The sequence below is a fragment of the Protopterus annectens genome, chromosome 1.part1, assembly GCF_019279795.1.
Source record: "Protopterus annectens isolate FY-2018-M chromosome 1.part1, PAN1.0, whole genome shotgun sequence".
In the NCBI taxonomy this organism is placed as follows: domain Eukaryota; kingdom Metazoa; phylum Chordata; order Ceratodontiformes; family Protopteridae; genus Protopterus; species Protopterus annectens.
Window position 1 is genome coordinate 309,955,576 of NC_056726.1, and position 17,785 is coordinate 309,973,360.

Below are 17,785 nucleotides of genomic sequence, written 5' to 3' on the forward strand. Positions count from 1 at the left end.
CCAAACCGGGGTGTTGTATTCTATAATGGGTCTAATGAAGGATGAGTACAGTGGGACAATGACCTTTTTTTTCTGGATGAAAAGCCCTTGGTGATGAGGTGTGCCACATAGGATTTCCTGACTGTTGTGGCGATGTGGTTATCGAAGGTGAGACCACTGTCCGCCTGTGTCCCTAAGTCTCATCACACTTTCGGTGTTTAGTGTACTGCCACCTTTGGTAATTTACGGTTACATGTTTTTTCCCCAAAGGGGATAACTATACATTTCTTGGCATTGAGCTTGAGCCCATGGCTCTGGCACCAAGCATCTGTTTCTGTAAGGCCCTTTTGTAGAATATCCAAACCATTTGAGGATCCAATAATGGCTCCCAGTTTGCAGTCATCTGCGAACTTTGTTAGCCAGAGCCCCTTAGTGTTGGCCTGTACTTCAGAGAAGTAGATGCCAAACGAGTGATCCCAGGACTGAACCCTGAGGTACTCCACTTGTCTGGAGCTGGATTTTGGAGTCTGCTACTTTTACAGTGTGGATTCTGTCAGTAAGCCAGTTGGCAACCCATCTAGTGATGTAGGGATTAATGCCCAGCTTAGTAAGTTTATCTATGATTCCAGAGTGGGGGATGGTGTCGAAGGCCTTGGCAAGGTCCAGATAGGCTGTGTGGACCACCTTACCCTCGTCCACAGCTCTGGAGACTGATTCGAAGAAGTCAATCAGGTTCAGGAGGCAAGATCGGACCTTCATGAAGCCAAACTGGGCGGGGTCCAGTGTTTAAAGGTTGCCAATGTCTTTGTTTATAAATTCCATAATACATTCCATGGCATTGCAGATCAGGCTCCTCAGACTGATGGGACGGTAGTTCCCAGGATCCAAGGTGGCTCCCTCCTTGTGGAGTGGGATAACTGTAGCTGTGCACCACTCAGTGGGCATGAAGCCTGAGGTGAAGCTATGATTAAATATGACACGTGAGTTCATGTAGTATACAGCCTAGGATGCCATCTGGTCCCATGGATGCTGTATTCTTAGCTTTGGAGAATGTGCGGTTTTTACTTGTGTGGCCGTTACCAGAATCTGGCAATCTTTCGGTATTGAGATGGGCCCTTTAGGGGGTGAGAGGGGGGTGAAGTTGGCACTGAATCGATCTGCCAGGATATTGGTAATATCCTTGGGATCAGTATATTAAATGTCGTTCTGTTGTACCTCAGAGCAGATCTGAGCATTGCCATTTAGATTCTTGACATGGCTATAGAATGCCTTGTGGACGTCTTTGGAATCTTTGGCAATTTTATTTTTGTAACTAGCTTTGGAGGATTTTATGAGGGATCTCAGCTTCTTACTGAGGCTGGTAAAGGGGTTTTTGCATCTTGGGATTTTCCTCTTTTCTGCAACAGTTTTCTTCCTTTTGTTGTAAAGTTTGTTTACGGCAGGGAACCATCAGATTGGCTTCCTTTTTTTGGAGGAGAGCATCTTGGTTCTATATGGGATGGCATGATTCATGCATGAGTGGATGTGCTCGTACAGTGCCTTAATGCAGGATTTAGCAGTTGAACTTTCATCTCCCTTCTGCATGGGTGTCATGAAGTTTGTCACTTCTGACTTGCGTAGCATGAAGTTGGCTTTGGAGAAGTTTTTTACGGAGGTTTCCTTACTGGGGGGTGGGGGAGGGATGTAAATGTCAATCAAGGGTGATTAGCTTATGGTCAGACCTGACCAAGGAGGGGGTGACCATAGGTGTGGAGCATCAATTTCCCATGTTGGTAATGACCAGGTCTAGGATATTGGAACCCCTGGTGGGACTAAGGATTAGTTGATCCAGGGCATTGGAATTTATGAATTCCAAGAACCGTTGGGCAAAGGTGTTGGTACACGAGTAGTTTTCCCAGTTAATGGCAGGGTAGTTGAAATCACACGGTATTAGGATATTTGGTTGTATCTTAATATTTTCCAGTATGTTTAGAAAGGTGTAGTGAGAATATTGGGTCATGGTGGGGGATCTGTAGCAAGCTGCAATTTGGATTGCAGTCTTACTTAGTGTTAGTTGCACCTGGAGAATTTCAGACGCATTGTGTTGGACAACTAGCCTGGTGGTGTGAATATTCTTGGTGAATGTGGACACTCCACCTTTAGTGTTCCGTTCCTGGTTGGGTGGCAGAAAAGTGTGGTAAGAGTTGTAGCCTGGTATTGCAGGGTTGCTCTCTGGAGCCTTGAACCAGGTTTCAGTTACTGCAAAGATATCAATGTTCTCCATATTTACGAGTGCCTCGAGAGAGGGCATTTTGAGATTTAGACTTCTAGTATTCAGTAGCATTACCTTCAGATTTTGCATGTTTGCACCTGTTATGATGGTGGTTTTCTCCTTTGAACTTTGCCTAAAAAAGGCACTATAGGGGTGGCAAGAGCCTTAGCCAGTAACCTAAATTCCAGGGGTGACAGGTGTAAACCATCTCTGGCAAAGCATCATGGTCTGTCGATCATGTCGTCCCAGGCAAACAGATACTGGATCCCCTTAAAATTACACCAGAAGCTTAGCCAATTGTTGAAGTTATACCGTGGTATCATTCTGGGTGAAGGGAGGCACAAAATCTTACCTCCTCTGCAGGATGGCTCTTCAGGCTTGGGCAGTGGCTCTCCATTATCGGTTAACTCTTCGGGCAGTGTACATTCCTTTAGAGCACAATCTAGTGGCGGACTCTCTGAGCAGGTTCAAAACACAGGCTCACAAACTGATGCTTCGCAGAGACTTATTTCTGGACATTGTCTACTGGTGGGGTGTTCCTCAGGTAGATCTTTCTGCCTCCCCCCTGAACAGGCAGCTTCCTCTCTTCTGCTTCAGAGTGCCATGCTGTGTGGCATGGAAGACTGATGCCCTATCTTCCTTGGAAGGGAATGTTTCTTTATGCTTCCCTTCCTCCTCTTCTAACCTCCCCAAAATCTTGCTAGTGACTCCCTTATGGCCAAGACAACACTGGTTCCCCCTCTTAATGCATCTGGCCAGCAGCAATCACCACAAGTTACCTCACTAGTTGCTACCTTCTCACACAGGATTGGGTCTCTCATCCATCCTCACTTATCTACTCTTCTACTGACACTGTGAGTGATAGGGTTTTGATCCCTTTTAGGCACCTCTTTTCGGAGAATATGCTCAGGATTTTACAGAAGGCAAGGAAACCCTCAACCAGAAAATCTTGTGTCCAAATGGAAAAGATTTTCTGTCTGGTGCCATATGCCTAACCAAGACCCCTTTTCAGTGAGGGTCTCAGTGGTCCTCATTTGTGTGAGTTGCTCCAGTCTGGCCTGGCCTGGCCTATTCTTCTGTGAAGGGCATTTGTAAGCCATTTCTGCTTGTCTGCCTTTGAATCCTCCTATGGCTTGTCATTCTGTGGTCAAACAATTTCTTAAAGGTGTCCTGCATATTAGGCATCCAAGGAAACCTACTCCTCTTCCTTGGAACCTTAACTTTGTTTTGGAAAAAATGACTCTGGTTCCTTTTGAGACTGCAGATCCTGCTTCTTTGCAACATTGTACCTGGAAGACTTTTTTTGCTGGTTTTCTTCTGCTTGGAGAGTTTCTGAGCTCCAGGCTCTTATGGCCATTCCTCCTTTTTTAGTTTCTCACAGGGACAGGTTGTCACTTTGTATCAATCCTCCTTTTATGCCATAGGTAGCAAATGAGTTGTCCTTGAATCAGTTGGTACAGCTCCGATCCTTTTTCACTTCTCAGTCTGCTAGTGAAAGGTTCCTGCATACCTTGGATTTGCACAGACAGCTCGGGTACTATTTGGACAAAATTAAGGGTGTTCAGAAATCTGATAGCTTTTTAACTTTCATCCCAGGACATTGGGTTTGGCTGTTTCTAAGCAAACCATCTCTTCTTGATATCGAAGGCCATTTCGTTTTGATATACTTTTCATGGCAATTCTCTATCTACTTCTGTTAGAGCTCATTCCGTTAGGGCTGTTGCCTCCTAGTGTTTTCTTCAAGTGGTTGGACACCAATTTCATCCTTGAAGCTGCTACGTGGTCTTCAGTGCATACCTTTACTAAGCATTACAAGTAGGATATGGCTTCTAGGGCCAAAGCAGATTTTGCTAGAACCATTTTATATGAATTTGTTGAGGACTCTTGTCAGCCTTCCAACTCCCATTCTGTTTCTTGAGCTTTTTTACTCTCCCTTCTGTTTAGAATACTGCAACAGTGATATAGAAAGACATAGTACAGTTGTGTAAAATCTTACCATAACAGTAAATGTTCTTCTCTTCACTGTTGCAGTATTTGCTCGCTCCCTCCCTCCAACTCTCTCATGTTTGTTCTGGGTTTTGTTTTAGATTCCCTTCTGGCTGAGGGTTTCCCCTTTTTCTTCTGCGTTTTTTCCTTCTGGATGTGTATGGACTCCTTTGTCCTATGGAGACTGTTCTCTTCTGGGGGAATTCCGTTCTGGGTAGCTGCATCTGTACTCCGTCTTATGCCCTACGTTACGTGTGGGGAGCATAGATGTGACATACAGAGCTTGCAAGATCATTTGGTATACTGTCCAAGCATTGGGCTGCCCTGGATGGGAGATCTCTTCTGTTTAGAATACTGCAATGGTGATGAGGAGGACATCTACTGTTATGGTAAGATTTTACACAACTGTACTTTCTCCCACTGAAAACACTGGCTCATTCTGGAAATAGTCTCAGAGAAAGAGGCATCACCATAGTGCAAATCTAAAACGGAGCTCTTCTCAGAGTCTGTATCAGAAATCTGAGGAAAACCCTACATCTGTCCCTTCATTTTCCTGTCCAGATGCAGAATCTTGAATCTCTTCATGAAAGGAGTCCCTCTCTTTTACCACAAACCACCCTGTATAAGAAGGATCAGTACTTGAATTAAACCCTGAGCCAGATGCAGTAAACTACTCATGTCTAAAGAAATTTGAGGAGCAGCAGATAACATGTTGAGTTTTTCTTTTTAGCAGGAAAAGGGGGCCAACAGTACTGTTAATAGCAGCAGCTTCCCTAGGGATGGCCACAACATTCTGACTGAACAGGGAAACCTTCCTTGTTTTGTCCCCCAGCAATATTTTAATGTGGAAGGTAGTTTCCTCCAAAGGAAACGTATCTGCCCAGCAAAGGAACTGCACAAGCCAACAGCCAGTGCTTGACAGCCCACAGGGGAGCAACTCTCTTCAATGGCAATTAAGCTCTAAAGGGCTCAGTGCCCTAACTTGTCTTTAGTCAGCTCATCATGAGCTGACTGGAAGCGTGCAAAGTGTCCTTGAAGCTTTGGCAGGTGGACTGTGTTGTACTCTGTTGCAAGATACAACCTGTATAGCTTTTAGGCTACTGCAGCCGTTATCAGTATGATGAACATCTTTGAGCTTGCAACTATAACTGATATCTAACTACATTGTGCTCCTGGGGGTGTATGAATAGGTTAACCTGCAACTGTTGCTCTTAAAATGCAGAATAACTGGCATTATCCAGTATATTCCTGAATCTTAGGTTTGCAGGGAACCTCAAATGTTTCTTTGAAAAAAATCATTACTTTTGTGGAAAAAAAAGGGGGGGGGGCAGTTAATCTGGATTATTTACTAACTCTTCACAAATTTTCATCATCCATGCTGTTTGATCTTTTCCCCTTTATTATTCTGTCAGTAAAAAGTTGGAATTGTCTTGCTGCAGAATGTAGCCCCTAAATTACCTTGCTGTTAAGTAATGTGTAGCAACCAAGCCTAAAAGCAGTGTCTGTGTTTTTGCTTTCTTTCCAGCTGCTGACATCGGTGTGGGTATCAGTGGACAGGAGGGAATGCAGGCAGTGATGTCAAGCGATTATTCCTTTGCCCAGTTCAGGTTCTTGCAAAGACTACTGCTTGTCCACGGCCGGTGGTCATACATCAGGATGTGCAAGTTCTTACAATATTTCTTCTACAAAAACTTTTCATTTACTTTGGTTCACTTCTGGTACTCGTTTTTCAATGGATTCTCTGCACAGGTAAGAATTTGTTGTTTTAATTGTCTGTTAGCTGCACAACTGCCAGAGACTACTACATATAGTCCAAGTTCTAATCTAGCTTGACTTGTTTAGCACTGTATAAATTCCCCAACTGAGGGTGACATTGTAGAGACCATGTGATAAAGAATTTGATTTTTGTGGATGTCATGATTCCATCTGTAGTGCGCAGTTGTCATGAATAAAACATGGGACAGTTTGTTTTTGTTTTGACTGGGAGGTTCAAAAAAGCAGAGACCTTTTACAGTAGCAGCTCAAGGAGGGAAGGTCCAGACATAAGATTAGCAAAACAAACTCAATAACTTACACAGAGTTCATACAGATACAGAAACGTACATAAATGTATAACAGTGAGTGTAGTGGTGGAAATAGGCTTACATGCCATCAGCAAGTAAGCAACAACAGAAGTTTCCTTGTGCAATATTTTGGTCTATATCACTTTGCTGAATCACAAATTGGCAATTGCCTATTCGTCGAACACCTGTTCATCGAAGCTACTAATCATCAGACTGAGTTTTCAGCAAAATTGTTCCTAGGGCAAACCAACGGTAGTCCACCCTATCAACCGTACATAAAACTATAAAACTTGACACCTACCCAGGTGGGGGGCTCTGCCCCCCATACCCCCTAACTAAGTATACCAACTCTGAGATTGCACTACAGTGCAGAAAAGGGCAAATTCCAGATGATGGCCAACCATTGGTTTGCCCTAGGAAAAATGTCTCTAAAAACTCAGTTTGATTATTAGTAGATTCAATGAATAGGCGTTTCACAAATAGGCATATGCTGATTTGTGATTAGACTAAGTGATATAAACCTGCAATATTTACATAGTACAGTCCGTAATTTGATCTTCTAGTACAAGCAAGAATCATACATACATTTAATACAAATGTAAGCTCATGACATTTCTTATATCCAAACAGTAAATATGTTAAGAGTAGGCACAGTGTTCTGCTTAGTAAATGTTCTGCTTGGTAAAAACAGACAATGTACAGTGCATGGCCAGCAGCACTTGAGTAGAGTAGAGAATATATGTCAGAGCACAAGACAGCCTAAGTGGAGCAGAGTTTAGTGGGAGTTTAGTAAATAGCTGAAAAGAAGTTTGAGTCTGAAGTTGAAAACAAGTCTTTTTTTCACTCCAATTATTTACAGCAAAAATAATCCAATGATGTCCTTCAGTATCACTTTTGTAATATTCTTTACAAAAGGGGCTCCCTGCCAAGGGTAGCCCAACCTCTGGCCAGTGTAACAAAGCCTTAGGATTTTATATATATCTTGTGTCACATGTATGCTCCCTGCTAAGGCGTGGGGCATAAAGGTGATGTACAGACATATATACTCTGGACGTCTCTGCTGCCAGTCCAGATGCCCCTCCTCCTTTGCTGGTTACTGAGTCATGTTTCAGATAAGTGCCCTGTTGTTGTTTATCTTTCCTTTAATTTTTGTCAGTTTATATGTCATCCAGAAAGGGAAAATGTCAGTGTGTTAGGCAGATTCCTTATAAACATCATTACGAGCAGTCTCTCATGTTTGGGTGCTTCTCACAACCATACGTAGTGTTATCTCTGCCAAGTGTTTGTCCCCAAGACCCTAAGTAGTCATCTCTCCTCCTTGTTGTTTTACCTGGAGAACCAATGTTTTAAATTGTTGGTGCCAAGGTACTGTGGCGGAATCTTCCCATTCTGAAGGTCAGCTGCCTGCTTAAAAAAAAAAAAAAAAAAAGGCTAAAAAACTTTGGTATGATTTGACTGTTGTCCCATATCCCCGACACATCTCTCTTGAGGCTAGTGAAAGACCAGAGGATCACTTGGCTGTTGTTGGATTCCTCTTCTGCAACACTGTCTGAGGCTGGCATGGATCCAGATTCTTGCACATTCTTGGAGGCTCTGCAAGCATTTGTTTCAGATGTTGAAGGGGGAACCAAAGCTGATTGTTTCAGAGGGACTGAGGGGGATACCGCAGATACTTGTTTGGGAGGAGATTCCTAATGCATCGGTCGAGTGTAGGCATCACTCACAAGAAAAAAAAACAAAAAAAAGCATGTTTCTCCTGCTTCTAAAGATCCCCAGCATGAATGGCAGGATTTTACCCACGAGTTATTTAATGCATTAATGGCCTTAGTCTCCTCAAGGAGTTTGTTCCTGCTCACCTTTGGTCATCTACTCCACTCCAGAGGCCCAGGGAGCAGAATTTGGATTCTGGGGAAGAATCATTGGCATATTTCTCTCAAATCCTTCATCCCTTGTATTATGGCTCTGATAAAGAAGATTCTGTTAGCCCAGATTCTCCCTTGGAAGAAATCTCCTTTGGGGATACTATTTCTTGCATGATGGAAATTTTTAAATGACTGTCCTTGGGTGCCTCATTCAAGAGGTATTGTGAGTTTCTCCAGACGAAGTCCCCTAATCCTTCTGCTGTACCTTCAGTCTTGGCTGCCCTTCTAGATACCTTTTCAGCAGCCTCTGTGGCCCCATATTTGAAACCTCCAACCCCTAAGAAACCTGACAGATTTTACAAGATACCTGATGAGTGTAATTTCCTTTACAAATGTCCTTCTGCTGACCCTTCAGTAGTGTCTGTCTCTTCTGACAAACCCACTAAACTTTTGCCATCTACTAAACTAATTCCTTCAGACAAGGACAGTACAGCCATGGAACAGTTGGGCAAAATGTATAAACTGCTGCCACCTTGGCTTTTTGGGCTATTAATTACCAGACCCATATGACCAGGTATGCTCTAGCTCTTCTTTCCTAGGCTTCCATTGGCAGTCTTTGACCTCCCTCATTCTGAAGGGAAGGCCTCTGCCCTCTGTGTACTGGCCTCTACTTCTCAGGTAGCTCGCTGCTCTGTTAAATGTAGTTGTGATGCAGATTATGCCTCCTGGGATGCTGCCTTTGGTTTTGTTTTGAAATGTTACTCTTGGCTTCATCTGCAGCCTTTGCCTGATGATATTAAGGCAAAATTGCTGGATGCTCTCCTCTTCATAATAAGAACCAGTTTGGTTCTGCTGCTGCTGAGCTTTTTAAGTCCCTTCAGAGTAAAGTTAAGACTTTGCAGGAATTTTTTCTCTCTCCTATGCCTAAGTTCCGGAAGAATTATCCATAAATATCTGCCTTTGTTCACAGACAGCCTCGCCCTCTTCCCAAAGGTAAGAAGTATTCTAGACGGTTCTTCCTGCTAAGTCTACTCAGATTTCTAGTTTTCAGAAGCTGCCTTTTTAAGATAAGCCAGGTTCTATCTGACAGTTTGCTTCCCCTTCTCTTGTTAGGTTCCCTTATCCTTTTGTCTTTCCCTGTCCCTTCCCAATTGGATAAGGGTCACTCAAGACTCTTGAGTTAAGTCCATTGTCTGTCAGAGATATTTCATGGTATGGAAATCCCTTCCTCCTTTTCTGGACATCCCTTGGGAACAGCTTCATTTCCTCCCAGAACTGCTTCAGAGCCTAGGCACCATTCAAGCTGTGTCCCCTTCCCAGGAAGGGAAGGGGGTTTATTCCAGTGTGTTTATTTTCCCCAGGAAGGAAGGCACCTGGAGACCTATTCCTTTCTCAGCTCAACAGTTTTCTGAAGGTCCCTTTCTTTTGGATGTCCCTTCAAACACTGTTTCCTCCTGTCCTTCCCCATGCTTTTTGTCTCCCTGTACCTCAAGGATGCTTATCTTCACATCCCAGTTCATCCCCTTTTCAGTATGTTTTTGCATTTTGCTCTCTCTACCTTGCATTTTAAGTTCTCTGCTTTGCCCTTTGGCCTTTTTACTGCTCCAAAGGTATTCACCAAATGCCTCGCGCCTGTGATCGCCTTTTGTAAGATGACATGGGTTCAGATATTTCTTTATCTGGATGACCTGCTCATTCAGGCTTCTTACCCTTGACATCTTGCTTCAGCACCTCCAGTGTACTGTTGGTCTCCTACAAAGCCTGGGGTTTCTGATAAACTTTTAGAAGTCAATCCAGGTTCCTTCTCAGGATCATATGTTTTTTTGTTGCAGAATCCAAACTATTCCCATGCTGGCACCCCTACCTACTCCCAAGCCTCTTTTTCTAATCATCTTTTTTCAATCCCTTTTTCTAGCTTTGGTTACAGCCACAGAATTTCTCAGGGTTCTAGGCTTCATGGCATCCACCATTCCCATGCTAACTCTCGGCAGACTTAAATATGAGAAAACTACAGTGGTTTCTAAAGTCAGTATGACTCCAACAGTCGTCCACTAGATTTTCTAGTATCTTTTCTTCTATGCCTCAAGCTTGAGCTTCAGTGGTGGATTCATCAACCATGTCTTAACCTGGGGATTACTTTTCAGCCCCAAGTTCCCTCTCTGGAACTTTTCACAGATGCCTCAAACAAGGGGTGAGGAGCCTATTTTGGTTCCCTCAAGGTCCAGGGTCTCTGGCATCCTCTTCAGAGATCGGACCACATCACCATGAAGAAGATGAGAGCTCTCCTTTTGGTCTTTCAGACCTTTTACTTCTTTTTTTCCTTCCAGGGCTTCTCAAAATCTTCACAGACAATATCATCATGATGTGGTATATGAAAAACAAGGGAGGCACAGTCCTACCTTCTTTGTAGACTGGCTCTTCAGGTAGGGGATCTTGACTGTCCAATATCAAGCGACTCTTCATGCTGTATACATTCCTTCAGAGCAAAATGTAGTGGTGGACACTCTGAGCAGGTCCAGTACACAGGCTCAAGAGTGGATGGCTTCAAAGGGATGTGTTTCTGGACATTATCCTTCGGTGGGGTACTCCTGGATTGCTAAGGCCTTTTTTTTTTTTTTTTTTTTTTTTTTACTCCTTTCATGGAAAATGTCTTTCTGCCACTGTAAAGGCTCATTCTACTAGAGCTGTTGCTTCTTCTGGTGCATTTTCAAAGGACTGGATACTAATTCCATCCTTGAGGCTGCTAATTGGAACTCTGTCCATACTTCTACAAATCGGATGTTGTTTCCAAAGCAAGAGCTGGCTTTCCCAGAGCTGGCCTGCATGGACTTCTTGAGGGCTCCTCAGTGCCCTTCTCCTCCCAAGTTTCCTCTTGAGCTTTTGTATTCTCCCTTATGTAAAGAATACTGAAAAAGTGATATGAAAGGACATAGCACAGTTGTGTAAAATCTTACCATAACAGTAAATGTACTTTTTTCACCATTAGAGTATTTGCTCCTTCTTCCATCTTCTGCTGTACCCTTTTCCTTCTCTCTTCCTGGCCTGGAATTCCATTCTTTCTCCTTTTGGGTGCACATGTTCCAACCCATTCCTAGGACTACTGTTCCTCCTAGGGCTGTTCACTTCTGAGGTATGAACATCCATATGTCACCTTAATGCCCTATGCCTTCAGGGAGCATACTTGTGAAGTCTATAACATCCTAAGGCGTTGGTATACTGGCCAAACATTGGGCTATCATTGGCAGGGAATCCCTTTTGTAAAGAATACTGCAACAATGAAGAGGACATCTGTTACGGAAAGATTTTACACAATTGTACTTAATCTGCCAAACCTGCCTTTAGGCTAATGGACTGATACCCCCCCCCCCCCCCAAAAAAAAAAAAATACTGTATTACCCTGCAGCACTTCTGTTTTTCTCTGGATTATTGATGTGTTGTGAGAGCTGAATGTAAGGTGTTAGGGACTCTATGCATTTTACTTGGACTTTAATCAAATAAATCTTAGCAGAAAACAGGAACTGGAATCCTCCTATATGTCCAGAAAACACTCTGAATGCTGATTTCAACAGTAATTTATTGAAGATCAAGAAAAAAAAATTGTATGGCACAAGACAACATTACTGCCCAGTCAATTTAATACATTGTCATAAGTTGTGAATTTTAACATTTGGGTCTGTTATAGTGAAGCTGCCCAGTATAACACACTTCCATGTTTCTAGCATGATTTTCATAAAACACTGTAAGCAAAACCCTCTGGTTTCTGTATGTGAGGATCCCTTGTGCCAACAGATTAACAATGGATGTCCCTAAGATTTCATGGAAAGCATATATGAACACAGCCAAAAATGCAGCCCAGCGGATAAATGATTAACTCCAAAACAAGAGTGCAAATGACATAAAACTATTTAAGTGAATCAAAACAATGAGGCGGCTCAAATTCAAAAAACATTTTTTTATTTAACTTGTTATACACTAAAACTGATTCAAATACCCACATACTAAAATTCCATTCAACCAATGAGCAGTAGGTAAAAAACATCAAGCATGTCATTAGCATAACAGGCCATCTTAAAGATACATGACAAAAAATGAATATACACGTTCATCAACAATCAAAGCATTCTTACTTACATACAGGTCTTGTTTTAAGTATAGGTTTCATTGGAACTTTATCATTAGTGACCTCTCCTGCCTGCTTTAACTCTGATAATCCATTTGGCTTTCAGCGCTTCAGTAATGTTCTCTACATCTCCCCCTCGTATGCTGGGTATAGCCCTGTCCATAACCAAAAACTTAAATGTATGTGAATGACCTTACACACCCCTGTTAAAATGCCAGGTTTTTGTGATTTAAAAAAATGAGACCGCAATAAATCATTTCAAAACTTTTCCCACCTTTAATGTGACCTATAACCTGTGCAATTCAATTGAAAAACAAATCTGTTGGGAGAAAAATATAAAAAATAACATACAGTAAGCTGGTTGTACAAGTGTGCACACCCTTAAACTAATACTTTGTTGAAGCACCTTTTTGCTTTAATTTACAGCATTCAGTTGTCTTGGGTACACACCTGCCATCAGTTAGAGACTCTGATTAACTCCAAATAAAAGTTCAGCTATCCTAGTAGGATTTTCCTGACATTTACTCAGTTGCCTGCTACAGCAAAAGCCATTGTTTGCAGAGAGCTTACAAAGCATCAGAGATGTCATTGTTGAAAGGTATCAGTCAGGAGAATGGTACAAAAAAAATTTCTACAATATTGGATATACCATGGAACACAGTGAAGACAGTCATCAAAAAGTGGAGAAATATGAGACAACAGTGACGTTGCAAAGAACTGGACGTCCCTCCACAATTGATGAAAAGATAAGACAAAAACTAGTCAGGGAGGCTGCCAAAAGACCTACAGCAACACTGAAGGAGCTGCAGGAATTTCTGGCAAGTACTGGTTGTGTACTACATGTGACAACAATCTCCTGTATTCTCCATATGTCTGGCCTATGGGGTAGGGTTGCAAGACGGAAGCCTTCTCTTACACAGAAAAACATCCAGGCCCGGCTAAAATTTGTAAAACAATACATCAAGTATCCCAAAAACATGTGGGAAAATGTGTTATTGTCTGATGAGACCAAGGCTGAACATTTTGGCCACAATTCCAAAAGGTATATTTGTCACAAAAACAACACTTCACATCCCCATGGTGAAGCATGGTGGTGGCAGTATTGTGCTTTAGGGTTGCTTTTCTTCAGCTGGAACTGGGGATTTAGTCAAGGTGGAGGGGAATTATGAACAGTTCCAAATACCAGTCACTTTTGGCTCAAAACCTTCAAACATCTGCTAGAAAGATGAAGAGGAATTTCACCTTTCAACATGATAATGACCACAAGCATACATCCAAATCAACAAAAGAATGGCTTCACCAGAAGAAAATTAAAATTTTGGAATGGCCCAACCAGAGCCCAGACCTAAATCCAATAGAAAATCTGTGGAGTGACCCTAAACAGGGCTGTGCACAAGAGATACCATCGCAATCTGACAGATTTAGAGTGCTTTTGCAAGGAAGAATGGGCAAATATTGCCAAGTCAAGATGTGCCATGCTGACAGACTCCTAACCAAGAAGACTGAATGCTGTAATTAAATCAAAAGGTGCTTCAACAAAGTATTACTTTAAGGGTATGCACACTTATGCAACCAGCTTATTGTACGTTTGTTTTTATTTTTTATATTTTCGCCTAACAGATTGTTTTTCAATTGAACTGTACAGGTTATAGGTCACATTAAAGGCAGGAAAAATTTTGAAATGATTTATTGTGGTATCATTTTTTTTCTATATCACAAAAACGTGGCATTTTAACAGGGATGTGTACACTTTATATCCACTGTATATGGAAACATTCCTCGCTAGGGCATTTGTCAAAATGCTGTTTTGTATGTCATAAAGATGTTCCTTTATTCTATCCTTAAATTGCCTATTCGTTTTCCCAACATAGAAGGACATGCAAGAACAATTAGCTAAATAAACTACATCAGTACTGCCACAATTAGCCTCTACATTAAATACAAACCTCCTATTCATGTCTGGATGTTCAAACTGTCCTGATGAATCAACTCAAAATAATTACATTTCTTACAAGTAAGCGTAGTGGGTGTTTTCACACTGTGGTTATTCCATAGTTGTTGTAGCATAACATATGGTTTAAATTCTTTTTAATCATAAAAGAAAAACTAGATATGTCACCTATAGCTTTCTTAGTTAAAACAATACAGTACTTTTTAACAACCTCTGCTGTAGTGTTAACATTACTGCCAAAGAATAAGGGAACTCTTAAAAAATCAGACTTAGATTGGATGCAATTCACATTCAGTTTTGTATCATGGGAGAAGCATGGCTTCACCACAGTAGATGTAGCATCATGAAAATCGGACAAAGAAGTTTTAATATCATGCTCACTAGAACCTCTTTCTTTCAATCTCTGATTCAGGTCCACTAAGTCTGCCTCAAATTTCTATTGTCAGGATTCAGTCCTGACCTCCCATAACCTTGTCCCCCAACTACATTCCCAAAAACATGACCAGGATGCATGCTTCTCCTATGTAATTATTCCTGTGGGCAATCTTTCCTATGGATGGTAGTACATACAGTCCCATCTGACTTCCTGTAGACTTTCACATCTAAAAATTGATCTCTTCATAAGAAACATTCATATCAAATCTGAGAAATGGAGTGCTAATATCAAGATATTCAAAAATGTGATTAGCTCATTTTGAGAGCCATCCTGAAGCAGAAGCAAGTCGTTGACAAACCATCTATAAAAGACAACTTGATTCTAATCAGGGGATCCTATAAATGTATCATGCTTCCTTTTGGCCATAACTAAATTAGCGTAACTGTTTGCAGTAGGTGTACCCATGGCAACACCTTCTTTTTGCAAATACAAGTGCTGATCCAAATACATTATTCTCAATATAATTTCTGTCAATAAAAAGTCTACAGTAGCTTGCTTCAATGTACTATACTCTAACAAATACATTTTCAGCATGTCAATTCCATCCATATTAGATATCATAGTAAACAAAGAATGTACATCCAATGTAACAAAGTACAAGGTTTCTAATTCTTCCATTCTCTCAAGTATAAAAACACATAAATCGTTGAAAAAAATACCTTGAATCTCTAAGAATAAACACATTCTTGTCCACTATGGGTCTCGAAGATTTCTCCACGTAAACAGATAATGGTGCCGTGTACCACCCTCTTCCTGAAACTATAGGTCTGAAGGGTGGTAACAACGAATCTTTATGTATTTTTGGTAAACCGTGTATAACTGGAATAATAGGGATATCAACTAAAAAATGTTCAAACATATCGTAAGAAATACTTCCACACATTAAACAATCATATAAAAAATTATAGATTCTTGATGCTATTGTCTGAATAAAACATTTGTCAATTTTTTCATAAATCCTATCATTTAACATCCTAGTCATAGTCAATATAAAATTGTTGGTCCATAACTACTGGACCCCCTTTATCTCCAGGTTTTATAACCATAGAGTCATCGTTCTGTAAAAGCTTCAAGGCTTTCCATTCTTCGGCATTCATATTCATCTTTCTCTTACCTTTCTTATTTAATGCAACATGTAGTTCTGCTTCACACAATTTAAAAGCAGTCTCTACAACAGGATGATTCAATGAGAAATAGTACTAGGTTTGTTTAAAACATCTCCTAGAATTGTCATTATTGAAGTCATTAAAATGTATTTTCAAAGTAACTCCCCTAGTGAACACTTTCAAATCAATAATTGCATCTATTTCTACTTCTTGGGTGGGTATGAAAGATAACCCTTTTGCTAATAACGCTTGTTCAGTACAGCTAAGTTGACTGGAAGAAATATTCCAGACTAGGGATTTGCCTTGTTCTGCCAAATCTTTTTCAATGTTTGTACTTCTTTCGGGTCTTGTTGATACTTCCTTTTTGTTCTCCCTCTGGTTTGCGACCATCCTCTGGGTGACCTCACCCCTAGGCTCCCATTTTTGAGCATAGTTATTGGAAAAACCTGGAAAGTTTGCTCTTCTGATGATAAACCTCATCTTTCGTCACCAGCAGTTACAGAAGAGCAAGAAAATTTAGCTGCTTTTCTCCTCTGTATTGACTGAGCAACAGTGACATCTACTGTTTGATGGTGCCATTATCCTTGCACCTTATACCCATCTCCATGGCAACAAACTCTTTCTCAGCAGTTCTAACATTACTATCTGATTTACTGGATGAAACAGAGTTACCTTCAACAGCTGTAATAACTGAATCGTTAACTGCCAGTGGTCTAACTGAAGTAGTATATAAAACAGGGGCTGTGCGGGGAACTATGTTCTCATCCCAATCATTTGTCCTCTGCCATACAAAAATATGCCCCATGTTTGAAATCATTTCTCTCTCTCCAACTTCATAAATTTACTCCGGAGCAAACGTCTCTCAAACATAGTCACAAAGTCAATCAAGGAACTCATTTTAGTATCAACAATATCATTAGGGAACTGCTCGTACAATGTATGCTGAGCTGCAGTGATCTTTCCAATAATGAGTGCCTCTTCCAGCGTAGAGAACTCAGTAAGCATAGATAATTAAAACTTAGTTCCAAGTTCAACTTCTGCCACCTGGCTAGCAACTGGGGAAACTTGCCTCTAGGTGATAGCGCTGAGTCTGTAGCCTTTTAAGTCTGTTCATATTTTCAATGGAATGCACATCATTTAGAGCTTAACAAAGTCGATACCTTCCGTAACCAGTCTCTTACTTTCAAACTCCCTCTTACCATCCAGTAAGGGGTTGTTGCAGCTCTTTAAACATTCAGACAGACTCCCAGCAACTGAAACTGTAATATTAGATGAAACATTAATCTAATTCAAGGTCACATACACCACTTTCAGCCATTGCTCCCAACCGGCCACAGTAACCAAAAAATGAACACAGCAAAAAATGCAGCACAGCAGATAAATGATTCACTCCAAAAGTGCAAACAACATAAAACTATGTGAGTGAATCAAAACAATGAGGCTATACATCTCCTGGAGTGTCTAGTTGATACAGCAGATTCCCTTTCAGGGGTCCACTCTGACAGCAGGATAACAATGCATCAGTAAATTCCTGCTTTAACTAAAATGGCTTGGAAAAGAAAGTTTGTGAACATTTTTCTCTCTTGATCCAGGTTCTCCTACATTACACATAAGGTCTGTTTGTAATTTAGGAATCTATGTTATAATGCGTGATGCTGATTTTGGTAGTTTGTCACAATACTGGCTCACAACATGGGTGAACCTGTGCAGAGTTGCAATTTGTAAATAAAAATGGCATGAAGTAAGGGTTCTATAAGTTGAGCCAGTGACCATTTTGATTAAAAAATGTGTTAGCCATAATCAGCATCATAGGTTCATAGGTTTATACTAGGCTATCTGCCCTAAGGCATTTATAAGCCTAGCCCAAATTTTTGTGGCTTACGCCACCCCTTATATGAAAAAATACTGTGCCCATTAGTTTGTTGTGCCTCTGTCCAGCAGTGACACAGAGATGATTCCCGGGGTAAACCTACAATCTCCCATCCACAGGTCTAGATTTCTCTTGAACAGAGTCAGCGAGGTGCTCTGCCT

General features: G+C 41.2%; 1 protein-coding gene across 5 annotated transcripts in view; it reads left to right on the plus strand.

Annotated features, from left to right (window-relative positions):
* The window catches only part of ATP8B1 (ATPase phospholipid transporting 8B1), a 1,573,644-nt gene that overhangs the window by 1,354,790 nt on the left and 201,069 nt on the right, over positions 1-17,785 (plus strand). For all 5 annotated transcript variants that reach the window (XM_044074782.1, XM_044074792.1, XM_044074774.1 and 2 more), the window contains one exon: positions 5,742-5,965. In XM_044074782.1, the coding sequence (XP_043930717.1) occupies positions 5,742-5,965 (224 nt within the window). The remainder of the gene's footprint in view (positions 1-5,741; positions 5,966-17,785) is intronic.